The sequence below is a fragment of the Hemibagrus wyckioides genome, linkage group LG28, assembly GCF_019097595.1.
Source record: "Hemibagrus wyckioides isolate EC202008001 linkage group LG28, SWU_Hwy_1.0, whole genome shotgun sequence".
NCBI classification, from domain to species: Eukaryota; Metazoa; Chordata; class Actinopteri; order Siluriformes; family Bagridae; genus Hemibagrus; species Hemibagrus wyckioides.
In genome coordinates, this window is record NC_080737.1 from 14,591,363 (window position 1) to 14,607,855 (window position 16,493).

At 38.9% G+C, this 16,493-nt stretch overlaps 1 protein-coding gene across 3 annotated transcripts; it reads left to right on the forward strand.

Moving 5' to 3' along the window:
* The first annotated feature begins 1,791 nt into the window (after positions 1–1,791).
* On the forward strand, positions 1,792–15,536 carry poldip2 (polymerase (DNA-directed), delta interacting protein 2). Of its 3 annotated transcripts, none has more exons than XM_058383561.1 (11): positions 1,792–2,014; positions 3,629–3,710; positions 4,268–4,365; positions 5,074–5,173; positions 5,334–5,409; positions 6,647–6,754; positions 7,098–7,234; positions 7,471–7,497; positions 7,601–7,726; positions 8,741–8,820; positions 10,467–13,093. In XM_058383561.1, the coding sequence occupies exons 1-11, from the start codon at positions 1,833–1,835 to the stop codon at positions 10,594–10,596; spliced, it is 1,146 nt and encodes a 381-aa protein (XP_058239544.1). In that variant the 5' UTR covers positions 1,792–1,832; the 3' UTR covers positions 10,597–13,093. The 3 variants fall into 3 exon arrangements, with proteins under 3 accessions (XP_058239544.1, XP_058239546.1, XP_058239545.1); XM_058383563.1 differs by lacking the exon at positions 10,467–13,093 and adding an exon at positions 13,630–15,536 and having other exon boundaries at positions 1,793–2,014; XM_058383562.1 differs by having other exon boundaries at positions 1,793–2,014; positions 3,635–3,710.
* The last annotated feature ends 957 nt before the right edge of the window (positions 15,537–16,493 follow it).

Sequence of the window (16,493 nt, forward strand, 5' to 3'; positions counted from 1 at the left end):
TCCAGGATGCTGGATCTGCTGTCGAGCCCCCCCTGAGGTGTCATGAGCTTAAATCGATAAAACACCAAGGAAGGGGGGTGCCCATCTGATGACCGGCTGTAATTTCCAACCCTTGTACAGTTGAGAGAAATAGCCAAAGCTCGATCTGGTGCTTGAAAGGAAGAGAGAAACGAGGGGAAGAAGCGATTCCACTGGCCCACAGTTGGTGCAGGGCCGAGTACCTGTAAAGGTTGGCCAGTTGCGATGGTTCCATCGTATTTTGCATATACATATGGCTATTGTACACTATAAATGTTTCACAACATCCATGTGTGTGTTTGTATTAATTCTACCACATGTTGTGTAACTGCTGTTATTATTAATTATTATTCTGTTATTTGGCTTAGGACATTTTTAATATTTGCAATGGTCTCTGTTGACAAATGTATTATTGTGTTGTTTGTTTTTTTGAGTCCTTCATAGCTTAAGCCATAAGCTTTTTTTTTGTCTACTAAATTATTTTCCTTCTTGGAAATACAATAAATGGATGCTTCAAACAAACTATACCCAAAATAAAAATATATGTTAAAAAAAAACAATTACTATGTCCTATGAGCTTATCAGGAGCTTAGGCTACATGTGGATTTAAGGATCTGGATGGTTTATTAAAGTTGTGGTTATTCCAGAGGAGATATGAAAACAGACCTCACAGGTTGCCCGATCTTCTGGACACTGATCAGTGTGTATCATAATAATCTCGACAGTGAAATAATCTTCAAATAAAATAAAATAAAATCCCCTAATCCGGGTGTCAAATCTACACTCGGACATACCTTTGTGTGAGTTTGACTGCGTGTGTTCCAGATGCATCGACTACATCCTTTAATCTTGGGTATCTGATGGATATGTGCTTATTGTGTTGCAAGCTGGACAGGAAAATAATACTTATAGCCAGGCTGAGCAGCACAGGTTCCTAAACTGAAATCCATGACAGAGGTCTATAGGATGACCATGAGTATTATTTTCGGTGCACTTTTGTTTTTAACAAATTGAGTGCATATCCCTTCAATATATGCTTTCATGTTAACATTATACCTGCAACATTAAGCTATTTCTTTTTATCTAATATATGTAAAAGGAAATAAACAAACCAAGCCATAATAAAGCTATAAATAATATTTGAGTACACAGTATAATCCCCCCCCAGTTACTTTTAATTAATTACATTAATATTGTGCAATGTACTCAAGAAAAGCTAGTCTCTGTTATAAGTTATAGATGGCAAAAAAAATTCTAAATAATATAATATAATATAATATAATATAATATAATATAATATAATATAATATAATATAATATAATATAATATAATATAATAGAGCTGGGTCTAATACAACTCTTGTGCTCATATAAAAGGTATAATTAATTTATTTAATTTATTTAATTTATTTAAAATTAATCGGAATTAAATGAATTAAAGGATATGTGATTATAATTATAATTAAGAATCATACATACACGACTTTTTAGGATGACCTGAGATCAGCTTATCAGCATCTCTTACCACGTCATTGCCTGCAATTCGCCTGTCTGTTGCTGATCCCAGATCAGTGTGAAGGGGACTCATGGACACATACGGTAAATTAACCCGTTTAAATAGCCTCACTAGATCGATGCATCTTTAGGCTGACCTGAGATCAGCTCATTACTCACCACTGTTATCAGCAGTGCCTAATTATTAGGCACTACTGATAATTCTCCTTTCTGGCCCTGATCTCAGATCAGATTTCTATTTGAGTTGCGGGTCCTTTCGTGAGAGTCGTGCGTTCTGGACTGGCTGCGCTAAAATAAAGATGGCGGCGTGTGTGTTACGAAGCTGGGGAATATTGTCTACTGTTAATAAGTTTAGCAATAAAAACACACTTCGAGCATTCGCTGTGAAGCTCGACAGCAGACACGAAGTGACCAGACGCCGCTTGCAGTGTTCCACATGTGGTCTCCTGAATGTACAGCAGAAACGGTTCATGTCGTCCCGGTAAGAAGTTGCTCCGTCTTTAGCTTAGCATGCTAGTCGGCATTATCCAAGCCAGCCACCTTCCATGCTAAAGAGTACGTATTACGTTAAGCAGTGCAGCTCTGAGTATACTACTTTGGCATACTATATAGTACGTTAGTACGCGCCTAATATTGCACGTAGCCGTGTTATACAACTATATAGATCTAGAATGATAGCTAGCTTGCTAAACACTCTTCAATGGACTAATTCTTCTTAATAATACTTCTAGTTTGCTTTGTAACTTCGGCTTAGTTGATGAAATACAAAGCACGTTGTTATTTGACATGTGGCTATGCTAAGCTAGCACAACTGCCATGCTAAGCAAGCAGTGCATGGTTGTGTAACAGTGTGGCTAAATGCGCCAGCTAAGGTCAGCTTGCCGTTATGTTAGACATGCAGTCCTCTAAGATCGGGTGCATGATGGAGTATGGCAAAGAAATATATATATATATAAATATATATATATATATATATATATATATATATATATATATATATATATATAATAACTTTAGATAGCTGTGCATCCAAGGCTTTGTGTGTGTGTGTGTGTGTGTGAGTGAGTGAGTGAGAGAGAGAGAGATTATATTGTCCTTAATTTATGTGTATCATTTGCACTATTGTGCTCTACTATGTTTTTATGTTATTTATTTATGTCATTTTTGATGCCAAGAATCACATGAAAACTGAAAAACCAAAACTGACAGGTAGATAGATACACTATATTTCCAAAAGTTTTGGGACACCCCTCCAAATCATTGAATTTATGGGTTGGGCTCAGCCCCTTAGTTCCAGTACAAGGAACCCTTAATGCTTTTAATACCTGATTTGGAGGGGTGTCCCAAAACTTTTGCCAATATAGTGTAGATTGACAGATTCAGAAAGAGAGCGCGTGCCTGATCACATTCTTAATACTTTCTTGTAGAAATCTATCCTAGGATGCAAAGTAATCCTCGTTTATTTCTCCAGGGAAGATTATTTTATTATTATAGTGATTCAGTGAGGATCCTGTTACTCTGATTGTCTTACTTACTTACACATCTAAATATTTAAATTGATCAAACCCAGAACAGTGCATGTAAATCCAAATGTATTTGCCTAGAGCTTCAGCAATAGACATCGTCACTGCTCGACAATTTGACGTAAATACACATCAGCATATTTCACCCTAAAGAAATCAGCCTAGGGTTGCCAATTTAAAATAAATTGTTCTCATATACATAAGCAAATTCAGTGGTCAGTTCACTACACATCATTGAGATATGATTTGTATAAATTCTTAGAGAGCAAAAGCAAAGGTCTGCAGTAGGTCTTGTAATAATACAGTGTTGGAGCGTGTACTCGCAGATTATCCTTAATCCTTATATTAGGACTGAAGTGTGTTGTTTTGAATCAGATTATTGTTATGACACTGCAGGGTGTTTTGTCTGAGGTGATCCTGAGCTTTTGCGTTTGTTATTAAGTCTCATTTATGTCAATTCTTTGTTTGTTTGTGTTTGAGACATATTCTGTGGATTGCCCTTGTATGTGTGTATCACTCATATTTGCTAACATGTCTTTGCTTTTGTGTTGTCTCTTGTACATTTTGGTCAGTAACAGGGCAGAAGGGAAGGTGCTAGAGACAGTGGGAGTGTTTGAAGTGCCAAAACAGCATGGCAAATATGAAACAGGACAGGTAAGGGTTTATACACACACACACACGTTGTTTAATAAGCCTCCTGGTGGTCTAGCGGCAGGATCCTGTGCTCTCATTGCCGTGGCCTGGGTTCGATTCCTGGGCAGGGAGCTAACCCAGCCGCTGAAGAGTTAACTCTCAGTGGCTGTCCCAAGCCCGGATAAAATGAAAGGGTTGCATCCGGAAGGGCATCCGGCCCCAAATCTCAACATGCGGACTAAAGGACCCCAAACAGGGAGCAGCCGAAAGTAGAACAACAACAACATTGTATGTTGTTTAATATATAATACATGTTCACATTGCCATCCTGCTCCCAAGGCTTTGGGAGTCAAAACTCCCAAAAGGAGTCCAAGTGCTGACTCCAAAGCTTGGGAGTCGATTCCACACATGGAAATGCTTCTCTTTGTGCAAACACAGCAAGCAAAATTAATTTAGCATCCAAGGTACAGTTAATGTAAGTGCTAGAGTTCAGTGCACTTAAAGAAAGAAATAAGTGGTTAAAATAAATAATTTGTTAGTTACAGTTTTAATGAAAGCTGTGTGTGTGTGTGTTACAGTTGTTCCTGCACAGTGTGTTTGGCTACAGAGGCATCGTCCTGTTCCCCTGGCATGCTCGACTTTACGATCGTGACGTCACGCCTCCAGCATCTGACAGGTGACCAGCGTTCCTACTTGTCCCACATCCTCCCTGTACTCCCAGGAGAATGTCTCCGGAGCGCGTCTTATTGCGTACTTGTATGGATAATTAACCACCAGTATAAATCATCATTTAATCTCGCACAGCAAAGAGCTTCAGAACCATCACTACACCTTATCAAGTGGAAATGGCTTGAATATAGGTTGTATTTTCTTTTCGAAGGTTACAGGAAACTAAATATAAGATTATTAAACTGATTTCAGGATATTTTACCCATTTCAAGCTTGAAATAGTCACGTTCTATTGGCGGAGCATTTTTCTTTCATTTTTGACATTTATTTCTAAATTATTTGCCTATAGAAAAGCTTGAAATGAGTGCAAATGTCTAGACATTGGTTTAATAATCTTAATTAATAATAATTTGTTTTATTGTAATCTTAAACAAAGAAAATACTAAAGAAAATCTAGCTATATATGACAATATTTAAGATATTTTTACTTGTAAAGATGGCAAGTGTAAAGCTAAAAAAAGAGTGACAAAAGAATTAGTAGACCATTGTGTTCACTTTAATTTTTCTCTCCGCCAAGGCCCAAAAGGCATCAGGAACAATGTATACGTTCACTTTAAGCACGAATTTCCAAGCTGATATTTATATTTCCTTGAATCATAAAAGAAAAGACATGTCTCATTTTCACTGTGTACCTGAAAGTGTTGTTTTGTTACAGTAAGCCAGAGACTCCGGGAGCCCATGGGTCAAAGGAGGTGAAGGGAAAAACACACACATACTATCAAGTCCTCATTGACACTAGAGACTGTCCACACATAGTAAGTGCCCTCATCATGCAGTATACGCTACCTTAAATTACTGCCACACGCTTACGGTTTGAGTCATACACTTTCAGACATGTTCTAAAGGACAGTTTCACTTCCACACGAATGCTCTTATGCTCATGGTGATTTTAATGGAATGCCTCTCTGTTTACAGTCACAGAGATCACAGACAGAAGCAGTCACGTTTCTAGCCAATCATGACGACAGCAGGGCTCTATATGCTATTCCAGGTGAGAATATCAGCATTCCATGTGCAGCCTAATAAAGCACTTGATAACAGCGGGTCCTTGGTCAGAGCATGTAATACATACGACGTTTACTGTGATGTTTACTTTCCATTATTCCCGGCATTACACAAAGTATGTCATAGGGTTGTGTTTTAATCCTACCACTTTAGGAACAGTCGCTGTGAACGGTCATTCGGTCAATAACAGGTTGTCATATTACCAAGAAATCAAAAAAGCTCATATTCTTCTGTCCTGAAGACTTTCCCAGAAGCGACACTAAAGAATCCTTTCGTAAATGTTAAATAAATGATTGACCATATCAAAGATTACATGTTTTATAATCTTTTCCAGTGTCCAAAAGTATTTATTATTTACTATTAGTTGTAGATCCTGTGGCTGATACCCTGTAAATGACTTGTTACTATAGAAACAATAATATATTAGAACAAGCACATTAACATTTGAATTACCGCAGTACTACTGTCAATATAATAATAATAATAATAATAATAATAATAATAATAATAAAAAATTCGAAACAAATAATGAGTCAACATCTTCTGACCAATCAGATCCAAGAATTAAAAAGCTGTATATTTGTAGACGATGTATTTCACACCTAGGCCTTCACCAAAATGATTTCTTCTCCTCTGTCAGCCACTGTGAGTTAAAATATATATATTTTATTTAGTTTGTGCGGTTTGCTGCGTCTGACTACTCCAATTATCCAATCAAAGGACGGGAAATTGCTGACGTAATCGTATGCCTGCTAGATGGCCCCAGTGACGCCAACTCGAAATCTGATTGGTTAATGTAACGATTTCATTGCCACTTATTTTAAGCTACAGGCGCCTGCGCTATTGATTCTGAAGGCCTTAAGGCAGATTTCTTTCACCCTGGCAATACATGATGTCAGCCACTGGCTGAAATATGATTGGATAAATACTCTTATCATAAATATACACTCCTGGAAGCAGCACAACCAAGAGAAAAGCTATGAAATGTAGAGAATAGACTGTTGGGAATAATTTAATACACATTCATGGAAAAATATTTTAAAATGCAAGTCAGTGATTCAGATCACTGCTGTTTAGGCCAGCAGAGAAGGCCTTGCTGGCCCTGACGGCCCACCGCTGGTACATACAGCGCTATATATCCCCGTTTCTGTGAGCAGCATGTCTCTGTCATGTAAGCCTTTTGTCTAATCTCAGTCTGTTGTGTTGTAATTCTGTGTGTTTAGGTTTAGACTACGTGAGCCATGAGGATATTCTGCCATATAATTCTACAGATCAGGTGCCCATTCAGCATGAGCTATTTGAGAGGTTCCTCATGTTCAACACATCTAAAGGTATCCAACATGGCATTAGAGGATTTTTTTAAGAGTCTGTTTCCAGAGTCTAATTTTTGACCCTTAGAGCCACTTGAATGTTGAGCAAGGAATTTCTTAAGTCATTTTCCAGGAAGTGAGTAATTTCTGACATTTGCCAGTTTTGCCATATCTTTAAAGTAAGTCATTGTAATGTCTAGTGAGGTTTTGTTGATGTACTCTTATTATGTTTTGTTAATATATTATCACTAACGTCTGTCTAAATGTATAGTAATTAATCAAATACTTAAAATGTTAGACTCCATTTTTCCGTAAACCTCGTTGTCTAACATCCCTCTGCAATTTTGTGTTTTTGTTCCATCAGTGCCTCCGTTTGTAGCAAGAGACACGCTGCGTGCATGGCAGGAGAAGAACCATCCATGGCTGGAGCTGTCCGACGTCCACAGAGAGACGACAGAGAATATCAGAGTGACCGTCATCCCTTTCTATATGGGCATGAGGGTAAGACTATGTACACTTTATTAAAAAAAAAAAAAAAAGTGGGCAGTACAGTGATCATAGCTGATTTTGTTAAAACAGTGACAGATCAGTGTGAGAGGTCTGAATTGTAAGAAAATTAGCCACATTTCCATCAGCACCGTGTACAATCATCTAAATGTTTTTTTTAAAAATTGATATCACTTCATGCTTAAGAGTGAATGTTTCTTGCTATTGCTAATTCTTTTTTGTTCTGACAGGAAGCACAGAATTCACATGTTTACTGGGTAAGTCATAAACTGAGATGATCTAAAGCTACACCAAATTCACCCAAGAACTCAGTCCTTGTATGTTTTGCGGTCGTGTTTATTGTTTTTCTTTGTGAACCAGTGGCGCTACTGCATCCGTCTAGAGAACTTGGGCAACGAGGTGGTGCAGCTGAGGGAACGGCACTGGAGGATCTTCAGCCTGTCAGGAACGCTGGAGACGGTCAGAGGCAGAGGAGTGGTGGGACGTGTGAGTATCTGAAATGGAAAAACAGAAAGAACTTGTAGGTAATGAAGAGAGATGGGATAGGAGATGGGAATAGAGGTCATATTCTCTCTCACCGGTCAATCACAGGGACACTAGTCAGTCATTGGTTTCTATGAGATAATGTATAGTGCAATGCAGCATGAGCAGCAGTTAGAGAAGGTGCCATTGGCTGGCTTGAAATGTCTGGAAAAGAAGCACATATCATTCTTCATTTATTAGCTGTCATAAGATCTGAGCCCAGACCAAATTAGGGAGGAAAGGAGGAAAAGAACTTGCCAGAAAGAACTACAGAAAAGTATAACTATATATTCATCACTATCTAATCCAGGAAAAAGCGTACTGTGTGTAAGTGCAATGGTGTCAACATCGCAATTTATCGTCAGTTTAACAGTGGTTAACTGTTCTTACATGTGAGGTGTGAGAAGGGAGAGTGTTGGTTTGTGGTCAATGCTGGCTATTGCTGGTTACAAAAATGCTTCAGAAAGTTCATGGTGTTGCGATGTTTGTTTGGAAACCACCAACCATCTCTAACTGACCCTAAATTAGCTTAATGTCGCATTACAAATAAGGGTTAGTCAGGAAATTAGTGACTGTATTGTTTGGGGTTAATAATAACTTGTGTGGTATGAAGGCTGTCTGTCAGTTTCATAAGGGGGGGAAAAAAGTGAATCATTTCAGTGTTTCGCTTCTTACAGAAGCCCTCAAAAATGATCGTAGTGTTTCTTGAACTTTTACCCAGTAACTATTTCCCTGGCAGGATGACACAGGAATGTAAAACACAGCTACGCTCTCACTGAGCTGCCAGGTTATTATATAACACGCTCTCAGAGAACTCTGTGTCTGCTGCTTTAACTTTGTTTATCTTGGAAGTGTGGTGTTATTATCTTATTATTTTCTTTTTTGACGAAGCATTATGTTGTTAGAAACTGATACGGCTGCAATGAATACATAAATCAAGGTCATACGTTTGTGTGTGTGTGTGTGTGTGTGTGATAGGAGCCTGTATTGTCCAAAGAACAGCCAGCGTTCCAGTACAGCAGTCACGTCTCGCTACAGGCCCCCAGCGGACACATGTGGTGAGTGTTCCAATTCACCTGCAAAAGTCATCCTCATGTATTTTTAGCATGCATGATGATTTTTGTGGGCTTAGTGGTGAAGGATGTCAAAACTTGTCTGTAAAAGGTTGGTGTGGGTGCAGGTTTTCATTCCTATCAAGCAGGAGCCACACCTGATTCCAGCTGTTTAATCAACTGATCTTGAGGTGTGGCTCCTGCTCGGTTGGAATGAAAACTTGCACCCACACAGGCTTATATGTGGTAATGAAAACACTTTTAGTGCTTTTAAGTCACCCACTTGAGGTTTGGATTCAAATTGAGATGCGACACAGATACAGATAGTGGGTAATAGAGTTTAACCACCACTTTTTTGTAATTAAATGTGTGACAACAAGGCGGAATTTATTTCTCTCAAGTAGTTCTAGAATTTCTGAATGTGTTTTTGTTCTTAAAGTCAAGGTTTATACCATATAACAAAAAAATACAGTAATCCCCCGCTATATCGCGGTCCCGGTATATCACAGATCTTTATTTGGAACATAGCTAATTTATGTTTTGCAGATTTCGCAAACCTTATAGTGCATTGTTTTTATGTTAAAATAAGGTAATTTATTGAGGAAAAAAAAATATAATTATTAATTACAGGATATAAACATTAATTAAAGTAAAGTAAAATGTTAATAATATATCAAATACTGTACAGCGTAGCGTTGTTCAGGCTGGAGCAACGAGTCTGGCCAATCAGAATGCCCCTTTCATTTAATCACGGTTTTGATTGGCTGCTGAGAAAGGGATGCAGAATTCTCCAGCATCGCAGTTTTTCGCGTGCCACTGTCTCGAGTGCTTCGTTTTGCTCTGTGTACGCCGTATTTTTGCATTTTTTTCTGCAAGCCCTATATTAATGTCGCCTAAACGTTCTGCACCTTCTGGCAAGGAAAATGCATACATACCGTACTCACTATAAATGTGATATTTCTACGAATTTACCCAAAATTCATCTCGCTATACGCTTGCAAATGTTTTCTGTGTGTGTTTAAAGAGGGTGGGAGGGTCATTTATGGCTTAAAACATTAAAAATTGCAAAACTCCATCAGCTTCAGCATTAGGGCAGATTTATTGGATCAGTCTGTGCTCAGAGTTGTACATAAGTAAGTTTAAGAGCTCGTATTTTCATTCGGATTCTCGTTTTTAGTCATGTAGCTTTGATTTGTCTGATGGTTGATGTGAAGAGGCGGTCTGAGAAAAGTGTGGGAGTTCCTTCAGCTGCCATTTTCACACACATCACATTTTGTCAGCATGACGGTGTGAATTCAGCAGTCTGAGGAGTTCTGCTTACACTGAACCTTTTCTGCTTTTTATGGTGTGTGTCTTTGGGTATCAAGGTGTGTGTGAATGGATGGGTTTGGACATTTTATTTATTTATTTATTTATTTATTTATTTATTTATTTATTTATTTATATATATATATCAATATCATATTTAAAATGTATACACCGCTTGTAGTTGGAGGATTGGTGATATTTCTGACTGTTATAGTAGATCTCCAAGGTCCGAGTTTGCTAGAGAATGTGTATCTGCTGATCATGTTTAGAAATGAGCCGAGACACCAGGGGCCGAGGCGCTGGGTCTCTGACGTTGCGTCCTCTTGTGTCTCTGCCCCATCTAGGGGCTCCTACCGGTTCGAGAGGCCCAACGGCACATTCTTCGATGTGCGCATCCCTCCCTTCTCTCTCGAAAGCAAGAAGGACGAAATGCCCAACGGCTTCCTGCCCGGCCCTTTCTCCTCACTGGCTTAAGAGCTCAGAGCCTTGCCTCGCTGCGCCCGTCCCAACCGCTGCCAAGCTCAGCCTGTCCTCCTGTCCTGCAACTTCAGCAACACGTCCCCTGTCCCACTATTTTAACTGTGCTGAACTTCAGCCTGTTATTGCTCCTGTGTGCACTAATCCATTCATTAATAATAATAATAATAATACCAATAGTCATAACAAATTAAATACGCTGCTTTTTTTTCCCTTAATATAGATTAAACTGTAATTTGGATGAAAAAGTGCAATAAAATAAATTAACTCACAGATATCAAATAGTGACATTTACTATTTTTAGCAGTTCTCGCTCTTCCCACCTCGCTCTAGCTCTCGTACATGTAGATGCGAAAAAAACAGACTAGGAAAGGTCAGAAAAATAACCCAAACTCTGTTCATACCTATAAATGAAATGCTCATCAGAGCTCTTTTTCAGTTTCCTCCCGCGATCGTCACCAGCTAACGTGGATTTCATGCTTATAAAGCACTTAGCTTATGAAGCTTATGAAGTCACCATATAAAGCATGCACAGCTGGATGAGGAACTGGAAAATCTGCCTTAGCAAATTTTTACTTGTATTTCTTGCATGTGATCAGATATTAGTGTAATTCATGTATTTTATTTTGCTTTAAGAATCTAGATCTGAACTGATGTTCTAGACTGCAGTGGGTTTTGAATGTTAACTAAACACTAACTGCATCTTCATCATCATCATCATCATCAAAGAGTCTGTAAACTTCAGACTGCTAACTCTCCACTATTAATCACTTGCACAGTCTCTCTCTCTCTCTCTCTCTCTCTCTCTCTCTCTCTCTCTGTCTGTCCTCCTCACAGTCTCTCTCTCTTTCTCTCTGTCCTCCTCACAGTCTCTCTGTCCTCCTCACAGTCTCTCTCTGTCCTCCTCACAGTCTCTCTCTTCCTCTCTCACAGTCTCTCTCTGTCCTCCTTACAGTCTCTCTCTCTCTCTCTCTCTCTCTCTGTTCTCCTCACAGTCTCTCTCTCTCTTCCTCTCTCACAGTCTCTCTGTCCTCCTTACAGTCTCTCTCTCTCTCTCCTCACAGTGTCTCTCTCTCTCTCTCTATCTGTCTGTCCACCTTACAGTCTCTCTCTCTCTCTCTCTCTCACTCACTTTGCATCTTCTATGTCAGCACTAATGAGCTTTTTTGTTGTTGAATGTTAAACACTAAGCAGAAAGTCCCAAACACGTTAAAGGCTTTAAAACACTTTAGTGGTGTGAGGTAGATTTTTTGTTTCTCAGAATAACCCAGCAATGCAGAATTCAACTCTCACACGTTCCAGTGAGTGTAATATACGATTTCCTTTGAATTAATCTTAATACAGTTTAATCATCTCACCCTCAGGTTACGTGAAACTCTCACCTTCTCACTTCATTTATCTCTTTGCTGGTTTTAACATCGTGCTCTGAAACTAATTTGGAGAAAAACTTAATAAAACAGTGTCCATGCGTTTCATTCACCTCTTAACAACTCGTTAACTTAGAGTCAATTAATGCACTCAGATTTGGGGAAATGTCATCTTATGTATAAATGACAAGAGTTTTATTTTCCAGGTAGACATGAATTGTGTGGCTGAATGTCGGCCAACAGCTAAGAAAGAAGTTATTTATTTATCACCATTCTAAATACCATTGTAAATAATTGCATCAATGTGAACAAAATATTTTTGTATCACAATACAGGAACTTTAAATGTCAACGGACACACTGCAATCAAATGGTCACGTATAAGCTACAGGAAGCAGAATATCTGAATTGCTGGACATTTGTTCTTGTAACCAGCCACTGTTTTAGCTTTATATCTTCATCTTTAACTCCGGTCAGTATATCCGCTGCTTCTCCACTACTACAGCTGCATATATACGCTGTGACAGGAGCAGCGAGATGTACACACCGCTTTAAGGCGGACAATCACGTTTTGTTTTTGATGAACCGAATCATCGCGTCGCTTTTGTATGCGTGTGAGAATCCGTTCAGTTTACTCCGCAGATCCTTCTGTGTGGTTTCTACTGTGAAGCTTGTTGTGTTATTGTGTTTGGGTTTATGAAAATGTGTTAGAGTCAAAAGTAATTGTACATCAGTGCAGTGAATTTATAACGATGATTTGTAAATCTGATTTTACAGATCTGCGGTGTTCAGGTTTACCATTTTTATAATTTAAGGCGAGTAATCCAAGCAAATGGGGCGTGGCCAAGTGGATGGCTACGAAGCACTTAGGGGGTGGGGCTAAAACATGACACTAGAGCTCAGCACATGTAATTTTGTGCGACTCCTATATGTTAAACTGTGCCTACAGACTATTTGCAATCGGAGGTTTATGAAATCGACTATAGATTGCCACTGAATTGATGTACGATTACTTTTGAAAGGAAGGTTGGTTCGGTTTCTTTTACTAAAGTGACCAGCTTTAAACCCGAAAGCCCCAAATGTAACTTCCATGTTTTGAAACTAATAAAAAGGGGAATTTGTATCGACTATAGTGAAGTTGCGTGCTCTGATGTATTCCCAAGCACAGACACACACACATCCATATATATATATATATATATATAAGGACTCCACATGTGGACAGAGTCCGTCTTGCATCCTTTATACAAGGTAAAAATAACACAATTTTTGTTCCTGGGTAGTGAATGACATTTTCCAATTACTCTTGATGGAAAATGATAAAAATAAAAAAGCCATTAAGAAGTTTGGGTTTGGGCTTTTAAGAGAACGAAAACCTCAAAACTAACCCAAACTTTCATGGGCTTTTTCTCTTTATTTGGGTTACAAAGAATGGGGAAATAACACTTATTTTCCAGGAACAAGAAAAAAGTAAAAATTTGTTACATAATCAAACTAATGTTATTTTTTTTCCCATTTATGTTTCATTCGATTTCATATCCCTGACTCCACAGAGTCATGTTGGACCTATTTATTTAATACAAAAGCAAAAGTGGGTTTTATCGCTGTTGGTGTGTGTTTATATAAAGCACGTTGGTTTCTAAGTGTCTTTATTGTTCACACAGGGGGACGTTCCGGATCGAGCGGACCGACGGCTCACACTTCGACGTGCGCATCCCTCCGTTCTCCCTGGAAAGCAACAAAGATGATAAGTCTCCTCCTGCTGGATACAACTGGTAGAGCGGCCGAACGAACCGCCGCCTCGCGTTTAAACCCAAACTCGGAGGATAAAAACCTGAACGAAGGATCATCTAGCAATCCGAATCCTTCATGTAAACCTGGACTTCTGTTGAGATTCATGGGTTACACCTTCACCCGTTTAATACTGTATCCATCGGCTGTACTCTGTAGATATTATACGATAGCAAAGTCGCGTCAAAGTGACAGGTATATGTTTGTTTTGTTTTTTTTTGGTGAAACCCCATGCACTAATTAGAGCAGTCCCAGGCTTTTGATGAACGTTTAATGTGAAGGCTGGATCATTTGCATTTCCTTTTTTTCAATACATCATTTCAACTCTTGTAATAGCGCATGCTTTATTTTATTTCATCCAGTTTACTGAACTTTTTCTTCTTTCCTAGTTTAGTTTATCGTATGTATTTCTCTCTCTTCTCCTTCAGCTCCATCACACATCACAGCTATGGAGATTTGCACGCTTGTGTGTTTATGGGGCATGAGTGTGTCTGATGCTTAGAGGATAAAAGAGAAGCTGTGAATCAGGTAGGAAATGGTTGATGGTTGCGGGATCGTGTCGAATCACACCAGTGCGAGAAAAGCATCTCCATCGAGTCCAGAGTCTGTGCCGTTTCCCTGAGCTTCCTGTTTAAGTGCCTGATGAATGTGAAGGCGGAGGAGAGGAGAGGAGAAGAGAAGAGTGACGTGTTAGTAGAAGGGTTAGAGTAGGGGGGAAAAAACCCAGATGAACCAGCTATAAAGAACACGCCGTGTTGCTGAGCGCTCAAGCTTTATTTGTGTATGGTTGGTGTGTTGGAGCAGGGACATCAGGACACAGTGTTCTACTGGACTAGATGCTTGACATCCACTGGTGTGAACTAGCATGGCTGTATGATTATCACTTATTTTTATTTTCTGTCTTTTTTGGGTTTTTTTTTCTTGAACCAGCTCTATTGTGAAAAGTCTGAGGAAATACAGTCTGGACCTGCAGACGGTGTTGTTTAGCAGGATTAGTTTAGCTTGGTTGGTTTTGGATTGAGATATTTAGGATAAATGATGAGTTTTTCCTGCTCCGTTTCTGCACAATTGAGTAATAGAAATGAGCTGATATGCCAAACATGGTGTTTGAGAGAGAGAGAGAGAGAGAGAGAGAGAGGCCATCTAAAGGAAAAACTCACCAATGAGATTACATCACACAATTGGGATTTCTCACAGGAAACAACAAAGATTCCACACCAGCCAATAAATCAGTACCAGAATCATTTAACACATCACAGGAAGTGCGTTTTCCTTTTTGAACAGATGAGCGGTGAGAGAGATGTCTAATGACTAAATCTAAATTGTTTACAGTCTCCAGTACAGTGTTGGTTATTGTTGTTGGGGTAAATTCTGAGCAGACTTCACGGCATCACTGTTCCCTCACTGGGTTATTAGAGAATTTCACATGCCGTGTATTTGTGATATTCTTTCTTAAATTTCTGTCTTCCCCAGGAACGTAAGCGGACAAGTGTTCGAGGTCTCTTGAACCTTTTTATTTTTTGTGTGTGTCTATGCCCATGTAAAATGTTATGCTTTGATATCTTGTCTGCACATAATAACGCTGTTCTTGCGTAAGGGAAAAATTTTACCTATGCATTTTTTTTTTTTTTTTTTTTTTTTTCTCCCCTGAGTATTTCTTCGCAACGATGGGAATGAAATTCAAGCTCCAATTTGACTTCCTGTTTCATTTTGTTCTTTTATGAAGGATGGAAGTAAAAAAAAAAAATTGTTTAAGATAATAAAGATCAGGTTAACGACAGTGAAGAAGCTTCAGTCATTTACTTCAGTCTTCTTGTTTATACGTATTGGTTTAGCTGTATGTCTTGTATCCAGCAGCAAGTAATACATTGAGTGAAATATTAATAGCAAGAAATGTTACTCTACCAGTTCTAATTAAATAATACACCGATCAGGCATAACATTATGAGCACTGACAGGTGACGTGAATAATTATCTCCTCATCATGGCACCTGTTAGTGTGTGGGATATATTAGAGACAGCAAGTGAACATTTTGTCCTCAAAGTTGATGTGTTACAAGCAGGAAAAATGGGCAAGCAGTGAGTTTGACAGGGGGTCCAGATTGTGATGTCTAGATGACTGGATCTCCAAAACTGCAGCTCTTGTGGGGTGTTCCCCGTCTGCAGTGGTCAGTATCTATCAAAAGTGGTCCAAAGAAGGAACGGTGGTGAACCGGTGACAGGGTCATAGGCGGCATTGATGCACGTGGGGAGAGAAAGCTGACCCGTGTGATCCGATCCAACAGACGAGCTACTGTTGCTCAAACTGCTGAAGAAGTTAATGCTGGTTTTGATAGAAAGGGGTCAGAATACACAGTGCAGGACGGGTCAGGGCTGTTTTGGCAGCAAAAGGGGGACCAACACAATATTAGGCAGGTGGTCATAATTTTATGGCAGATCAGTGTATATGAAAACAGTGGGATCTTAAGTTGACATGCCAAACCACACCTATCGGTCATTTAGTAATGATGTTTGTGTAAACCAGACCAGGCTAAAAAAATTCCATTGGCTTTATAAAAAATCATTTTACAGCTCATTTGCATATAATGACGCCCAAAAAACTCCAAGAAAGGTCAAAGCCGGAGGGCTGAAAACATGAAATGAACATTATAAGAAGAAGCAGACATGGAAGATATTTCATCAACAAGCAGAAAAAGCAAACTAATTGACTAAATCCATTCTTAAAAAATACATTCGT